Here is a 16,926-nt window from a genome sequence, read left to right as displayed (position 1 = left end):
ACCATCCTAGAGATGCCTTGTTAAAGCATCAGTCATTGCTGAGTTTTAATTTCATATCTGATGAACTTGATTACTCATTTAGATGAGCTCTGCTGCAGAAACCCCTTTAGCTGCAAGGAGCTGGAGGCTGGCAGTGTTTTAGAGAAGTATTTTGCTCTGCTCTTCTTTGTGTGCTCTTCTGTGGACCAAAACAAACTTCTCATGTGTGTGTTGTGCAAGCAGGGAAATCCTCTTGTCTTTTAATGGCAGCCAAGCCATCGAGAGGTCTTCATGTTTGGCTGTACTAATGATTATTGAAGAGAAGGGTGAATGTTGGGAACTAAAGGGACTTCAACACTTCTGGTAAAGGAAATGCTGTTTGCAGTGTGTGCTTGATTGTGGCTATCAACAGCATTCCAATATTTCCTGTTTCAGTGTTTCCCTTAATGATGGTAACAGTCCAAAAATATTTCAGATCAGATTGGAGGCAGGAAATCTAGTCTCACACGTCACCATTAAAAAGGGATCAAATTACAAGCTGAAGAAAACAAGCCTGGGCTGCTTTTTCACCCAGAGGTGCAAATCTGCTAATTTCCTAGGATTTCAAACCCAGCCACCAATTGCTTTCTCTGAATGTGCTTTTCTAAGTGGCACTGCCAGGTGCTTTGCTGTTTGACATGTGAACAGAGTTGGAAAAGTCTATTTTCTGCCTCAAAAAGTGGGTGTTCAACTATGTTGGCAGATACACCAAATTGCTGCTGATCTTATCCTGCCTGGCAACTCCTTGCTCTTTTCTCACCCTGTCTTTGTTCTTTCACTTTGCTTTTTGTTTCAGGCTGGGACCAAAGATTCCATTATTGTTTTCAGGGGTGTAAACCCAAGCTCAGCACCATGGCTTTGTATGGGGTGTGCAGAAGGACTGACCCACAGCAGTCAACTCAAAGCCACCTGCCTGGTCAACTAAGAGATTTCCCAGGCAGATTTTCTTGAGCCTCTCCCATTTGTAAGAAAAACAAAGTTTTGGATGGTAGCCAAAGAACTACCTGGTAGCCAAAAGACCCCAGCATGGCTCCAAGTATGCTCCTGCTGAATTTGCCACCCAGCTCTGTAGCAGCAGGTGTGCAAAAGCAGGCAAATGTTCACTGCAGCATGGAGTAAAATAATTTCTAAAATAATTATCTCTTTGATCACCAAATGGGGGGTGGATTGGTGCGGCCTTGATCAGCTCAGTGGTAAAGTGTGTGTTTATATAGGGCTTTTTCATTAAAAAATGGCATTCCTACAGTGAGTCTGTGCTTCCCTCTGTGTCTGGAGGCAGCTTGGGGGTGGGAATGAGAGGAGAATATTCATAAACAAGGACTGCAAACACATGATGGCTTGTTTTGCCTCCACTAGCCTTTTCTTCAGATTTCAAGCTGCTTTTCTGTAGCTCAGCTTCCAGTATCTTAATTCACCTTGTTGTCTGCACAATCTTTGGTACCTTGCTAGGAGTGATGCCAGGGGATGAAATGCATTTGTTCTTTGAAGAGCTCTGGGATGAGGGAAGTGCAGGTTCAGGTCTTGCTCCCAGGTCTGGGTGGTGGGGACTGGTTGAGGCTTGGACTTGTGTTCTAGGAAGTTGGTGGAATCTGTTGACTCATTTAGGTTTGCTTTTAGCCTCCCTGCCAAGAAGAGGTTTCCAGCTCTGTCATCTTGCTCAGAATTGTTTTGGCCCTGGGAAAAGGCTGATGCTCTGCCCCAGAGCAGCTGTGTTTGCCAACATGGACACCTCCATTCCTGGCTGGCTGCTAAGAGTGGCTGTGTTTAAATCCAAGGACATGTACTCTGCAGCTGTTGTAGCTGAACCACTGATTTAAAGTTTCTAAAGGTTATGAAAGTGCCATCTAAAATTCTGGGGAGGGTCCCAAGAGGGAGTCTTTAGGTCTCTCCTCATTTCTCAGCTGGCAAACTTGGTGTTGCTCAAGGAACTTTGCAGTATTTCCAGGTTTATTGATGACTTTGCCATCTTAGTCACTTCCAGGTTTGGAAAGGGATGCTGACGTGCCTGTCTTCCTAACAGAACAGACTTCCTCAGCTCTGGGCTCACAGGATTAGACTCTCATTTCCCAGCTCTGCATTTTCCCTTGAAGCCAGGGCCTAGCTCTGCCCAAAGAGCACTGAAAGCAAAGTCTGGACTCTTGTCATGTTTACATTACCCTGTGTTCAAGCCAAGTCTCTTGAAAAATGTTGTATTTTGTAAATTCCTCCCCAGATTCCTGCCTTGACTTGCATGCAATTTCCTTCCTCCCAGTGCCTCCCCATCCAAACTAGCAGAGACATTTCTTTCTAATCTTGGGGCTTGGTTTCTCCTGGGATGAAACAGCAAATGCTGCATCCTATAAATAAGGCATGAAACCATCTAGCTGAGACACAACCATGCTGAGTCCAGCCAATCCACCTCTGCCTTTTGTGCCCACACTTCACAAGCTTCCAGAAAACAAATCCTGGTCCAGCAATGGGACATCTGTTGAACTTCTAGGTGCTGGGTTTTGGTGGGTTTTTTTCTCCTGTCACTCTTCAGTAGAAGTGCAGACACTGCCATCAGGAGCAGAGCCAGGAAACCCTTGCTGAGAGCTGGTACCATAGTGGTGCTACCCATGGGGCTTGGGATGGAGCACATGGCCTTGCAAGGCAAAGCCAACCAGCAGAGCTCTCTCCTCTTTGCAGCCACTTCTTCCCTGCTCTTAAAAATTTGGGGGAAAGTGGCACTGTTTGGTCCCTCTGAGCTGCTAACCTCTGCTTCTGAGAAATGTAGGCAGTGGGTGGCTCCCACAAAGGGTCTCAGACACAGCTGAGCTCTGGACTTCTCCCTTACCACTTGTCTGTCTGTTGTTCTTTGGGACACAGCAAAGCTCCAGAATGATGATGGTAAAAGCACTTGGTTTTGGTCACAGATCTTGTGTTTTGGGCAGCTGTGAGTAACTGGGTCAGACCACAAACCAGTGAAGTCTCCACAGACTTTCTCTGCTGCATGATGTCACCTCAGTTCTTAGTCCCATTGCAGACTTACACCCTTTTGTTGTTTGAGGGGTTTTTTTTCATAATTCCCCAGAGCCTCTGTTTGTTCAGCACAGATACCACTGTATAAATAAGAACGTTGCAGAGACACAAAACAAATATCTTGAGCTTCTCCAGGGCAGCCTAACTTCAAGAACAAGATGTTCTTTGGGGAGTCAGTGCACTCAATAATCTTTCCTCTTCCCAGCTACCCAGAAAAGCTGGAACACTCAGTAGTCTGAACTGTCCCTCTTAACTAAAGGTTCTGCACCTAGGGGGTATCTCCAGCTTCTGCCACTGGGTGACCCTCAACTCTGCTGCTTAGGTTGGAGCCCAGGCTTGATGTGTGTTGCCAGTGGAGTCCCAGGGGACTTTTCATCCAAGTTATGTGCCTAAAATGAGGCTCTCCAGATTCTTCCTGATGTGGCTAGTGCTGTGTACTGGAGGAATATCTGGGAAGCTGATGAAATTGAAGTCTTTTAATAACAAGTGCTGGCTGGTGAGAACAAATTAACTGATCCCACTCTGTGTCTGTTGCAGAACGGAGTCAAAAGTTTGGTCACCACTTGTAACTGAGGAGGGAAAGGCACATCCTTACAAGATGAACCTGGCCTCTCAGCCCCAGGTAAGCCATGCACTGTTTGCATACCTTATTCCCACTCTGACTGACTGCTGAGTGGTTTCTGGCCTGATCCTCCAAGGCTCTGAGCAGGAGGCCCCAAGGTGCCATGCCCCGTACCTCCTGGGAATGGGGTGGCCCTTGGACACCTGGTGGAGGCTTTGCCAAGGGTAAACTGCTTGGGCCAGAGGTGTCCCTGCCATCTGATGCTCCCCCCTGCCACAGGGCACAGAGGCACTGTAGAGGTGTGGCTCAGAAAATCCTTGCAACTGCTGCTAAGCCTGTTGATTTTCATAGATAAGGAAGGTCTTGGGAGGGGAGGGACATTATTCTCTCCTAGTGTTTCCTGTTGGGGATTTTTGTTCTGTTTTTTTCCTCTTGCTAGCAGTCTAGCTGTGAAAAAGGTGTAAGAGAAACACAACAGCCTTTTGTATTTTTTCCTCCTGGCAGTCCAGGAGGTTGGTTTTGTCACCTTTTGGTAGCTTTGCTTCATGGGTCCACTGCCTCTGTCAAGTGGATGTAGTGCTAACTGTGAGCTCTGCAAGGGCATAGGCTGGGCTGGGTTTAGAAGGTAACAGTGCACAGATCTACAAGAAGTGCACTAAAATCAAGGGCATTTCTCTGGATTTTCAGGAAGGCAGTGGTGTGGATTTTCCCACCTCCTCCATGCCTTTCTAGCAAAGGAAGCAGAGATAAAGCTGGTTTGACTCTGCAGTTTGGGTTGGAAAGGAGCTGAGCCTGCAGGAGCACACGTGGTGCCCAGATCTTGGCCTGGGCTCTGCCCCTGCTCCCTCTCCTGCCCAGGCTGCTGTGTGGGGTGATGTGATGTTCCCCAGGGATTTCCTAACTCAGCCCAGGCACAGACTGAGCTGTTGGACTTTGGTTGGACTGAATCCATGTGGTGACCCCTGGGCTGTTTCAGGGAGCCTGCTGTGAGCTGGGAAGGAGCTGAACTCCAGTCTTGAACTTAAAATCAGTGCCCTGCTTCCTAAAATCCAAGTAAGGAGCATCTTGAAGGTCAGGCTGTGCAGGATTCACCACAAATCCTGGCAGTGGAGCCTCCTGAACCCTAACCTGAGGCCTGATCCTGGTTCTAACCCTGGCTGGTGGATAGATACAGCAGTGCTGCCAGGTGTGGCACAGCTGAGTCTGGGGATGCCAACCTCTGACTGACTTCAGCAGGAGATTTGGTGAGGAACTGTGGAGAGATTCCTGGTACAAACCTTATCTCTGAGCAGCCACCCTTCATCTGGCACCAAGAACCAGCTGTTCCCTAAAAATCAGGCTTTGACCCCTTGTGATGGCTGAGTTATTTCCTGGGGTAAAAGGAACACTCAAGCTTTGCTTTAAGTCTTTTTTTTTCTTTTTTTCTTTTCTTTTTTTTTTTTTTTTTTTTTCTTTTCCCCCTCTTCTTTTTTTTCCCCCTCTTCTTTTTTTTCCCCCCTCTTCTTTTTTTTCCCCCCTCTTCTTTTTTTTCCCCCCTCTTCTTTTTTTTCCCCCCTCTTCTTTTTTTTCCCCCCTCTTCTTTTTTTTCCCCCCTCTTCTTTTTTTTCCCCCCTCTTCTTTTTTTTCCCCCCTCTTCTTTTTTTTCCCCCCTCTTCTTTTTTTTCCCCCCTCTTCTTTTTTTTCCCCCCTCTTCTTTTTTTTCCCCCCTCTTCTTTTTTTTCCCCCCTCTTCTTTTTTTTTCCCCCCTCTTCTTTTTTTTCCCCCCTCTTCTTTTTTTTCCCCCCTCTTCTTTTTTTTCCCCCCTCTTCTTTTTTTTCCCCCCTCTTCTTTTTTTTTATTTTTCTCTTTTTTCTTTTTTTTTTTTTTTTTATTCTTTTAAACACACCCCCATTTTCTTGTTCAGTAGCTGGCTGCAGCACATCAGGTTTGTGGTGAGCTCTGCTTGTTTGGGGCATGAAGTCAGCAGAGCTGACTGGTGCCAGAGCTCTGACAAGCAGCTGGGGCTGTGTCTCTGCAGCATCCCCAAGGGCAGCTGCAACCCCTCATCCTCAGCAGATGCTGTGTGAGGATGCACCAGCCTGGCTGACTGGGAGGACTTGTGCCATGAGGATTAGGATCTCATTTTTCCAACAGGATCAGGAGAAGCTGTGAGCAGAGCTGATCTTCGAAGGCAGTGCTGAGCTGTTTCAGGGTTTTTTTAATTTGCCTGCCAGTGAAAACAATATATTTGCTTTCCTTGGCAACAGTATCACACAGGACACTTATTAATTCACTTACCAAAAAAAATGGGACCTCCTGAGTCCAAATGGTTCATTGAAGTCCTGATCCAGGCTGCTCTGATGATGTTTCTCAGTCATACATGGGAGCAGACTTACTTCAGGCTTAAAAAAAATATTAATGCTTTAAAACCATTTGCTGTAGAAATGGGACTGCAGTTATTCAAGTAGGTTCCCAGCTTTCTCAGAATGAGGTTGGTGTTGCCTCTCCTGCTTTCAGTATCCCAAATGAAATTTCTCACAGCACTTGTCTTCTTTTCCTCTTCCCCTTTTCTTGGTGCAGTTAACTAGATCTTTGCAAAATAAATTATTTTCCAGTTTGTCTCAGGAACTGGTGACTAGCTGCACGTTTCAAGATCACTGTTTACACATTTATTTTTTTTTTTTTACCCCATTTGAAATACACTTTTTGTTTACTTCTGTGATCCTTCTGGAGGCTGATACTTGGCAAAATGCTGTGTTGTCCCTTGGAAGTGTTTTCCCTTACTTGGAATGCAAAGTCAAGATTCTTCTGTGTGCCTTTGGAAAATCAAAAGGCATTCCACAACCTCCCATGCATTCCCTGAAGTCCTGACTTCCAAGACTGACTTCATTGTCTAAGCTGACCTTTGCTCAGGAAAGAGCTCCAGGCGTAATATTATTTCATTACCATTGTCTTGATCCTTCTAAATTAATTTAAACTGAGGTGGGAGGGATGACAAAATCCCATTTCATCAAAAGGTGCAGCAGCCTGGAGGTGGTGATTGTTTTGGGTGTGACCATGGCAACATGAGGGGAAGGAAATGGCAGTCATCCCAGTACATTTACTCAGTTATTGCACTTGCACTTCTCACCCAGCTCCTCAGGGCAATCACTCGGTGTCATTTTCCCACCAGCAGTGGGTTCCTCACCACACTGGGGAACTCTAAAATAATGTCTGCCTCCCCCTTCTGCTTGAGGTGTCTCTAGGAAAGGGATCCCAGGAAGAGAGACCAAGTTAGTCTCTCTAACTTGGTTAGAGAGACCATTTTTTTTAGTCTAATCCAAGGCTGTGCTGTGCCTTGTCAGACCTGGACACTGTGGGAATAGGTTTGTCTGTCTGATGTTTTTTTTTTTTCCCCCCCATGTATTTGTAGAATGTTGAGGTCAATGCTCAATCTCTGAGTAGAGGGAATGAGCTGTGAAAAACTGGCATGGGAGGAAGTCAACACCACAGCTGTCTCCAAAAAATTTTGTCCTGAAGGCCACAGACCCCGTTTGGAGTGAGGTACCCCCTCAGAATGTCAGAGCCAACTCTTGGTTTGGGAGGGCTCAGGTCACCTCTTTGTCACCAAGGAAGATGGGAGCGTTCAAACATGAGAGGGCTTTGGTTTGAAATGAGAAGTGACTTCCAGACGTGAGCTCTGGAGATGAATCACAGCATTTGTGGGCTGACAGACAGCCACTTCTGTCTGCCCAGGTTTTCTGGAGAGTGCCTGCCCTCTCCTCTTTGTCCTCCAGAGTGATCTCATTGTTTCTGTCTTGTGTATTTTATCTCCCTGGATACCGAGGAGGCAGGGGCTATAGAAACCGGGGGTGTGGCTGGCCCTGGCCTTTGATAAGGCCATGCGTGTGGAGGCAAAGTGTGGAACAATAGGCACACAGAAGAAAACCATCTCGTTTCAGCTGGAGGAGCTGCAGTGGCACAGCCTGCCCTGCTGGTGTGGGTTACAGGGAGTTACTGCATGGATGTGGAATGTCTTGGGGACACAGAGGGAGAGGATGTGGGAAGCCAGCCTTGTGCTTCTATCCCCCTGCAATAACAAAGCCCCAGACCCTTCCTAATTTCTAATCAGATTTCAAAGCATAGCAAAAGATCTCTCTGCAGCTGAGAAACCCCAAACAATAACAGAGGGAGAGGTGAAAGTAAAGGCACTTGTAAATCCTTGTGATTGGAGCTGGGGTAGTTGGCCATGAACGTGTCCTCTTCTGAGCTGTAGCTGCATGTTGGGTGCAGGCAGCCTCCCCCCTGCCTTCCCCACGGGCCCAGAGGTCTCTGGTGTGCTGAGGTTTGCTCAGGGGACTGTTTTCAGAGAGCTGAGCAAACATTTATCCTGAGAAATGTTTAATCTTGTTTCCTCTTGGTGTGGCTCCTCTCGAGGTGCTCAGTCCAGGAATGCCCTCCCCGAGGTGCTGGGCTCTGACTCAGGACTCACATCCCATGTTCCTGGGGCATCCTCATTTTTTGGTGGTTTGGCTCTTTGTTTGTTTGTCTTTATTTTCTTGGTAAGGTGGGGTGGGAGTGGATCCCCTGGCCCTGGGAGCCTGAGCAGCAGCTGCCCAGTTCCTAACCCATGACCCCACACCTGGAGGTGGGTTTTGGTGGCCCCCACTTCACACCCAACCTTGCTGTGAGGAGAGGACAACCCTGCTCTGGGGAAAGGGCTGCCTGACCCCTCAGTTTAGTTTGTTTAGGAAGAACAAAAAGCCTCCAGGGTTTTTTTCCTGTTCCTGGTGGTGGTGAGGTCAGTACAGCCAGGATGGGCTTGGCCATGGGACCCAAGAGCCCCCCCTCACCCATCCCTAACCTGCCCAAGGGCACCTGGGGGACACAGAGGCATCTGGGTGGCTTTTTGCTGTGCCCCAGCACAGCTGATGGAGGTGGCTGCTCCTGGGAATCCCACGTCTGATTTGGGATGAGCAGACTCCAGGGCCATCCCTGCTGCATGGCAGGGAGGAAGCAGCCCCCATCTGCCCCCCCAGCTGTCCCCAGGCACAGAGGTGACAACTGACACAGCTGTGTGGGGCTTTCACAGCCAAGGCTTTGCTGTCACCCAGCAGGGTCTGGCACAGGAGGGACCAGAGGGAGGAAGGGGCCATTGTTTTCCCAGCTCCTTCCCTGTGATGCAGTAGGAAATGCTGACCTGCTTCCTGCCCTGGCCCAGGGACATTTTCCCTGGCACTGTGGCTGCTGGGGGCTCCCTGACAGGGAGGGTCAGGGGGGTGAGGGAAGCCCCTTGGCACCCAACCCAGCTGCAGGGCAGTGTCCTCCATCTGCCCCCAGAGAGAGAGCTGCTGCCACCAACACCCAGAAAAACCCTCCTGGCAGGAGAGCTGTGGACTTTGGCATGAGGCTGATCCCATGAAGACAGACTGAGAGGTTGCTCAGACTGGAGAAGATCTTACTGGGGCCTTCCAGTACCTTAAAGGGGCCCAGAAGAAAGCTGGTGAGGGACTCTTTAGGATCTTGGGTAGTGGTAGGACCAGGGGAATGGAATCAAACTAGAGGTAGGTAGATTGATGTTAGGTTCTTCAGCACAAGGGTGGTGAGAAACTGGCACAGGTTGCCCAGGGAGGTGGTTGAAGCCTCATCCCTGGATATTTTAAAGGCTGGATGGGGCTTGGAGCAACCTGGGCTAGTGGGAGATGTCCCTACCCATGGCAGGGGGTTGGAACTGGGTCATCTTTAAGGTCCCTTCCAGCCATGACAATTCTGTGATGCTATGAACTCGAGCTGGAGCCTACAAACATTATTTGTTCTTGGGACTGAGCTTGTTGGGGGGTTTTACCCTCTGGACTAGGGACTTTGCACTTGTGCCTGAAGGACTTGGGAGCTGCCAAGGTTTCCCTTTGCAGTCAGGTCACTGGGGATGCTCTGCAATGCTGCTTGAGCCCTTTTCCTTGGGCTGGTCCTGGGCAACTCCCCAGCCTTGGAGCTGCTGCAAATCCCAAACATCTCTAATGCATAAATCAGGTGCTGCCCCCACACATGGACACAGTACTTTTGTACTAACTTTTCTTTTTTATTCCCTTGCCTGCTGGTGGACAAGTTTTTAGTAATGTTACATTTCTGATTTTTTTTTTATTATTTTATTCCCTGGTATTAAAGACTCAGAGAAACACAGGGTTCCAGGAGCTGGGGCTTTAACAAATCTGCTGCAGAGCCCAGGGTTTGGATTGGCAGTTCTGGAAAATCCCTATGTAAATACATTTGACAGTGAGAACACATTATCTTTTGATCTTGGGATCATGAAAGCACTTGTTCTTCACAAATTCCTTGCACTGCTCAAGCAGAAAGAGCAGCACAGTGGGTGCTGGAGAATTTGGATTATTCAAATGCCCTTCATGACATCACTGTGGACTCTTGGGTTACCTTCTGTGCTGGGCTCCAGAGGGGGCTTTTCTCCTCCAACCTTCAGACACCACCTTCTGCACTGATGGCTCTGTTTAACCTGTTGTTAGGTCAGTAAACTTTATCCACATAATAAACCAGCTGTTCTGACAATCCTGAAAGCTTCATTTGTGGCCTTGGCAGAAAACATACCTGGTGGCCAAATGTTAGGCCAGAATCTCCTATGTGGATTATGTGCCTGTAATTCTTGGATTCAAGGCACTGCTGTGGTTTCAGCCTCCCCTCCATTTGGCTGCCTGTTATCTCAGCACTTGTAGGAACTTAAAACATCTTTAACATCACTGCAGACTGATTTGGGTTTGGCTGACAGGCTCAGAGCTCCTTGGCAGGGGTGGGAATGTGCCCACGTGCATGTAACTGGGACACCTTCCTTAGGAAACCAGAATTTTTAAAAAAATGCTCAAAATTAGCCCCCTTTCCCTAATTCTTGGTTAAAACTTAAATGTTTCCCTAATACAAGTTGTGTCCATTTGGCCTGAGAGGATAACCCCTTCAATCTTAAACTTCTGCCTCTCTCTTCCATTAAGCCAACTAATTACATCTCCAGAGCCTTCTCCTACTTGGGGCCTCCTGAGGGAGGGCTAATGTGTGTTTAAGGCTGAGACAGGACCACTGATAATTTTCCCCATGGTGTGATACACAGGCTGAAGTAAATGTGGGTTTGTTGGTTTTTTTTTTTATTTCTAATTGCCAAAATCCACAGTTCCTGCCATGGGAAAGACTCTTTTTGTGAGAGCTGTTCTGTGCTTTTCATGAGATGGCAGCAAAGGGAGATGAGCTAATTACTCCAGGGGCTTTTTTCCTTTACTGTGTGGGGAAGCCTCATGGCTCATCAGCCAAAAAGCTGTGGGAGAGCCCCCCCACACCTGAACATCTTGAGCTCCTCCACTGATTTCAAACCACTCCTAACTCACCAGTGAGTCTGGGTCTAGCCTGCTCCTCTCAGAGGGGTCCAGTGCTCTGCTTGGGGCCATAAATAAATACTATTGGAGTGCCATGAAGTGAGATGATGACTCCCATCTGTCAGTCTGGGGATGCTAGCCAGCTGCCCAAGGGAAGCTGGGGGCAGAAAAGTGATTTAATGGGAAAAAAACCAACCCACAAGCCCAGGGGATCTGGTCACCCTTGGTTCTCCTGGGTGCTTATCCTGTGAGGGGGTGTTGGGTCCTAGTGAAGCCATTCTCAGCCTCTGCAGCTGGCTGAAATGTTCCAGAAATGCCCATTTTGGTGCTGTCTTTGAGCCCTGGCTGTTCCAGCTGTCCCTGTGAGCACTGCTCCATCCTTCTGGCTGCTCTCCTCCTGTGCTTTCTCCTTGCTTTGCTCAAGTGTCTTCCCTGGGGAGAAATCAGCCCTGGGTGTTGTTAGCTCTGCCCCAGGGCTGCCCATCCCCAGATGGCTGAACTGGTGGTGGGGCTCAGAAATGTCCCCATTGTTTTAGAGCTGCCTGTGCTCCAGATGAATCTTTCCTCATGTCTGTCTCAGCTTGGATGTGGCTCCTTTCTGCCTGGAGGGCAGCCAGTGTCCCCAGGCATCCCCTGACACCTCCGGAAGCCTCACAAACCCAGAATCTCTCTCTGGGTCACCTCTCCCCCTTCTGGCCCTGCAGAGGTCTGTGGTGTTCATCTCTCCCTGGCTGTGGACAGGCTTTTCCAGTAGCAGTGCTCATCTTCCCACTTGTCTTGTGGGAATGTCTTGTCCAGAAACCCCCAAGCTGCTCACCCCAGGGAGCTGTGAACCCCAGGGCTGGGCTGGAGGAGCAGAGATGCTCCATAACCCTTGCAGTAATGACACAAATCCCTTCTTGTTTTTTGCCTTGCCCAATGCCAGGCTCCCAGCTCTGGCTGCAGAAGTGCTGCTCCTTCTGCCCCTCATCTTCACTCCTCCCTGGAGACCATCCCTGCTTTCAGGGCTCTCAAGGAATGCTGTGTGGCTACCTGGGCTACTGCTGCTGGGTCTGAGCTCTCCTGGTCCTGGCACCGAAACTCCGAGAGGTCCCGGAGCCACCCGGGAGGAGACCTGGAGCCCCCAGGATGTGTAGAGCAGGACACTTGTCACCTGTGGTGGTGTCATCCCACTCCTTAGCTGACCCCAGACACCCAAGACCCCCTTTTGCAGTGGGTGCTGCCCCCCTGACCTCTGCTCCGCTGTCCCCAGGAGATGAGACCCGTGGGGAGCGCACACAACCGCAGCGCCGTGCCCTTCACTGCTGCCCCCAGGGTGATCACTGCTCAGTACAACAGCCCAGCAGGACTCTACTCCTCAGAGAACATCCAGACCTTCAACAATGCAGTGGAGTCCAAGACATCAGCACCTGGAGCCACGGAGCCTTGGTAAGTATCTGCTGCTGCTTCTTCTTCTTCCCCTCTCCTTCCCATCCCCGTCCCCCCCTCGGGAAGGCTCCAGGAGTTTGCTGCCAGGGCAGCAGTTTTTAACCCCCAAAAGGTGGGGTTTTTTTTAAATTTTAGATGAGACTTCAGTAAATGAGATTCAGGCTTCGAGGGTTCATCTGCTTGCAAGTCTGAACGTGCTTCCTGCTCCACTGGAAATGAATAGAGATGGAAGTGCTTTATGGGATTTTTTTTATGGAAGCAGCATTTTTTAACACATGCAGTGGTTTTAGCTCTGAGGAGTTCATTATGTAGAGCAACTCCCTGACAACTCAACTTCTCTGAACAGCACTGGCACGGGGAGGATGCAGCTGCATGGGGAGGATGCAGTGCATGGGGAGGATGCAGTTCATGGGTTCTTGAGTTGCCTCCTCAAGAAAAAGATTTTCCTTCTGCAATTCAGCCTGACCTGCAGGATGCTTATGCACTTTTCAGGCAGTCACAGGGTGCAGGGATGGTGAAACCCAATAAGCTGTTTACATTTATAAGGCTGCATGATGTAACTGAGCTCTCAGAGGAGACTTGTCAGTTGTCTCCTTTTTCCAGAGATGTTTTATTCCAGCCACAGAACAAAAGGCAGGCAGGAACCTGGGCTCTAGGCTGAGGGCACAGGTCCCTTGTGGCACAGCAGCAGCTGAAAGGAGGGCTTAGTCTTAGCAGGCAGACATCTCCTCTGCTCTTGACCCGCTCCTTAAAAGCTGCAAATGAGCTCAGAGTCCCAGCTACAAAATGGGAATAATAAAACACTTAAAAACTGAATGAAATGATTGAAAATCAAAGGATCTTGTGGTTAGATGGAGGTGACCTTTGGGCCAATTCAGGCTTGCAAAGATTTCTGTGTAATGGAATTCCTTTTAGTTTGGGATTCACAGGAGTCTAAGGGAGTTTGTGCATGCCAGGAATTTCCATGGGTGGCCCAGCCACCACCTGGGATCCTCAGCCCAGCACACCAGGCCTTCATTTTTCCTGTTAACCAGAGCAGAGATTTCCTGGGCAGAAAGCTTCCATTCCTGGAGTGTTATCTGTCCTCCAGGATGCACTTAGGAAGCACTCAGGAGGCAAAGCATGGGGGACACCTGGGCACTGGGCAGGGCTGTGTGGAGCTGCAGCTCTCTTGTGCCAGCACATCCAGCATGGCTGGGGCTGTTTGTTCAGCTGATTGATGCAGGGTGTAAATTCCTTGCCAGCAGGACTGTCTGGGGGCTTCCAGCTGTGCCACAGGAGTGTGTTCTCTGTTCCTTCCCCAGCTCAGAGCAGCTCACCCAGCCCCTGGGCAGTGTTGCCATAGACAGACAGTCTGAGGTGTACAAGATGCTCCAGGAGAATCAGGAGTCAAACGAGCCACCCAGGCAGTCTGCTTCCTTCCTCGTGTTGCAAGAGATTCTGGAGTCAGAAGAGAAAGGTAAGAACCCCCTGCACACCTCAACTCTTCCCTTTTTGCCATTCCTGGGGCTGTGTGCAGTGTTCCAGGGAAACATCCAGAACTTTCCTTCCCTTCCCCAGTCGGTGCTTGTTCCGGGCAGTGTCTGTAAATGGTTCCCACAGAAACAAACCAGTGCACTGACTTCTTTACTCCTGAATTTCCTCTCCCTGATTCATTTCCGTGTCTGTGGGCCCAAACTGTTGCTTACTTGTTCAGTGCTCAAGAAGTAAACCCTTGCAACCTTTAGTTAGCCAGAAGGAATTTTGAAAGTTGCAGAGCCTCTTCTTTCTTTTCTGAAGCCTTGCCCCTTTGAGATGCCACTCACTGATTAAAGACCTTAATAGATTCAAGACTAAAACAGTACCATGAGATAGGGCTCTGCAGTGAGTCCTGAAGCTTCTCATCTCCATCCCTTTACACAAGGAAAGGGATTCACTTCCACAGCTGAATATAAAAATCTATAAAGTGTGGTTAGAGTGAGCAGCTTGTAGCTTTTCATCTCTGAAACTTTGATCTGCTTCACATTCTTCATCTGACATCTGGTCCTGTGCAGTTCAGGGCTACAGACTTTAAGATAATAAAGCCAATTAATGTAGGTGGGGGCCAAATCATACTCTCTTATTCCCTTGAATAACTTAAAATAAACAAATAAATAGGCAAAGAATTCCAAGAATTACTTTTTTTCCCCTTAGGCCAGTTGAAACTTTGTCTTTTGTGGTATTAGCTTGGCAGTGGAACGTTCAGTTTCATCCAACAAAACCCTGGTGCTGAGATATTTGCCACAAAGGGAAATGAATCAGCCAAGTGGGTCTGAGGGGTTTGTAAGGAAAGAGCAAAATGAAGGAAATAAGGAAACAATAGGAAGATAGAAACCGGGATCTTGGGAGCCTTTTTTTTTTTTTTTTTTTTTTTTTTTTTTAATGCTGTTAAAATACCAACCTGAAAGCACCTTTTTAAAATATTGAGTGTTTGCAACTTGCCCTTCAGGGGAGGGACTGGAGTTGCTGGGGCTTCTCACATATCCATGGTCCTCCCCTCTGCTAAGTAATGCTGAAAAAGATAAGGGGGAAAAGCCTCTCTCTCTTTTATCTTTCTTTGAAGATTTGCAAGCATTGCTGGGATTCTCTGGCAGAAGGTTTGGCTGCCCAGTCAGAGGCCAGGGCAGGCTTTGGCACTGCTGCACTGATAATCACCCTGCAGAGGTTACACAGCCCCAGAGGAATGTCTGCTCCTGAGGAGGGGGTGCCCCAGGCTGCCCCCCTGCTCCCCAGCCTCAGACACCCCTGCTGCAGAGGAGCTGATGTCCCTGCTGATAAACAGCAGATAAAGAGAATGTTTGTTGGCTGCTCCTCCAGGTGATGTCCCATCCTCAGCTGGGACAACTCCCTTGGGGCACCGCTGGCTGTCACCCCTGGACACTGACTGGGGTGTGGAAACACCATGAGCCCTCCTGTGCTTACACCTGAGCTTTAGGTGGGGGAACAGGTTGCATTTCCTGCAGAGCTTTGTTGAAGCTGATTTCTTTAGAGAGGTTTAAAAAAAAACACAACGTGTGGTGTGAGCTCCAGGCAGGGGGAATCAGCAGCAGTGATAGGGAAGAGCCTAAAAAATGGGGCTTGCTGCTGCTTCCTTCCTGGGAAGGGTCCCCTGCAGTTACAGGCAGAGGGCAGGGACTGGGGTTGGAGGGCACCTGGGCCACAGGTTCAGCTGTGTCCCCTCTCTCCCTGCTCCCCACACAACCCTAAATCCCTGCTCCCTTCAATCCCTGCATGATTCCCTGCCTCAGAGCTGGGGCTAAGGACCAGCACCCCCTCCTAGCAGAGCATCTGCTCGGGAGGAAGAGCCAGGAGCCTCACAGCTCCCATGCCCAAGCACTCTCCTTCCCCCCCTCCTCCAGGAGACCCTACCAAACCCTCTGGATTTAGGAGTGTCAAAGCCCCCACCACAAAGGTGGCCTCGTCGATTGGGAATGCCCAGAAGCTGCTCATGTGTGAGAAGTGTGGATCTGGCATTGTGTAAGTACACTCTGTCCTGGGGGGTTGCTGGCATCACTTCCCCTGTGGGGCTGAGGCACTGCACCCCAAACACCTCCCCTACCCACAGCCACCTCAAACCATGGGGTTTTTTTCTCAGCTCTGACAGCCCTGCCTTGGGAAGGGAAGCAGGAGCTGGATGGGAGGGACCCAACCCAATGTCTTTGATTCACTGTTCAGCTTCTCAACCACAAAACCTTCTCTCCAAACCCCTTGGAATAAGTTCACTGCAGCAACCAAGTGCTGGCAGTTGGCCTGCATGGTCATGGAAGAGCTCAGAGTTCATCCAGAAGCTCTGGGTGCCCAGTCCTGGCATGCCTGGGGCACCAGGGACCAACAGAGTCATTACAGGGGAAGCCAGACCCTGTATAAATCTGAATGGAACCCTACAGTTCCTCTACCAGGTCTGGAGAGAAAGCAGAAATCTGTGAATAGCACTTAAAAAACAAACCAAAACCAAACTAATGAATTATGGGAAGTCTGGATGGCTGCTGGAACACAGGGCTACTCCTGGGAAATGGTGGTGGTGCTGCTGCTGGTGCTAAGGGGTTGTTGTGTTGGGGTTTTTCCCTCATTATCTGCTGGGTTGAGCTGTGGTGTCACCAGTGGTTTTGCCACCTGTCCCTGTGAAACACTTTCCAGAGGAGAGATCCCATGCTGGGCTCCACATGGAGCTCCTCACCAGGGGTGGGATTTGTCTGTGCTTGGATGTGCCAGGAGGAAAACTGTCCCAGCGCTGGTGGCTGGGGACGAGGAGGAGGGGGGAGAAAGGGGGTGGGCTCCTGGCAGTGACTGAGGGCAGGGGGTGGGCTCCTGGCACTGAGGGCAGGGGTGGGCTCCTGGCACTGAGGGCAGGGGTGGGCTCCTGGCACTGAGGGCAGGGGGTGGGCTCCCGGCACTGAGGGCAGGGGGTGAGTTCCTGGCACTGAGGGCAGGGGTGGGCTCCTGGCACTGAGGGCAGGGGGTGAGCTCCTGGCACTGAGGGCAGGGGGTGGGTTCCTGGCAGTGACTGAGGGCAGGGGTGAGCTCCTGGCACTGAGGGCAGGGGGTGAGCTCCTGGCACTGAGGGCAGGGGGT

General features: G+C 49.7%; 1 protein-coding gene across 1 annotated transcript in view; it reads left to right on the top strand.

The window, feature by feature from the left end:
- PDLIM1 (PDZ and LIM domain 1) overlaps positions 1–16,926 on the top strand; it is a 30,747-nt gene that overhangs the window by 10,361 nt on the left and 3,460 nt on the right. Inside the window, exons 3-6 of the mRNA XM_071748141.1 lie at positions 3,556–3,640; positions 12,161–12,336; positions 13,641–13,795; positions 15,714–15,831. Coding sequence (XP_071604242.1) covers positions 3,556–3,640; positions 12,161–12,336; positions 13,641–13,795; positions 15,714–15,831 — 534 coding nt within the window. The remainder of the gene's footprint in view (positions 1–3,555; positions 3,641–12,160; positions 12,337–13,640; positions 13,796–15,713; positions 15,832–16,926) is intronic.

Source organism: Heliangelus exortis, chromosome 7 (genome assembly GCF_036169615.1).
Source record: "Heliangelus exortis chromosome 7, bHelExo1.hap1, whole genome shotgun sequence".
NCBI lineage: Eukaryota > Metazoa > Chordata > Aves > Apodiformes > Trochilidae > Heliangelus > Heliangelus exortis.
Note: the sequence above shows the minus strand (reverse complement) of the source record. Positions and strands in the feature narration are given on the sequence as shown.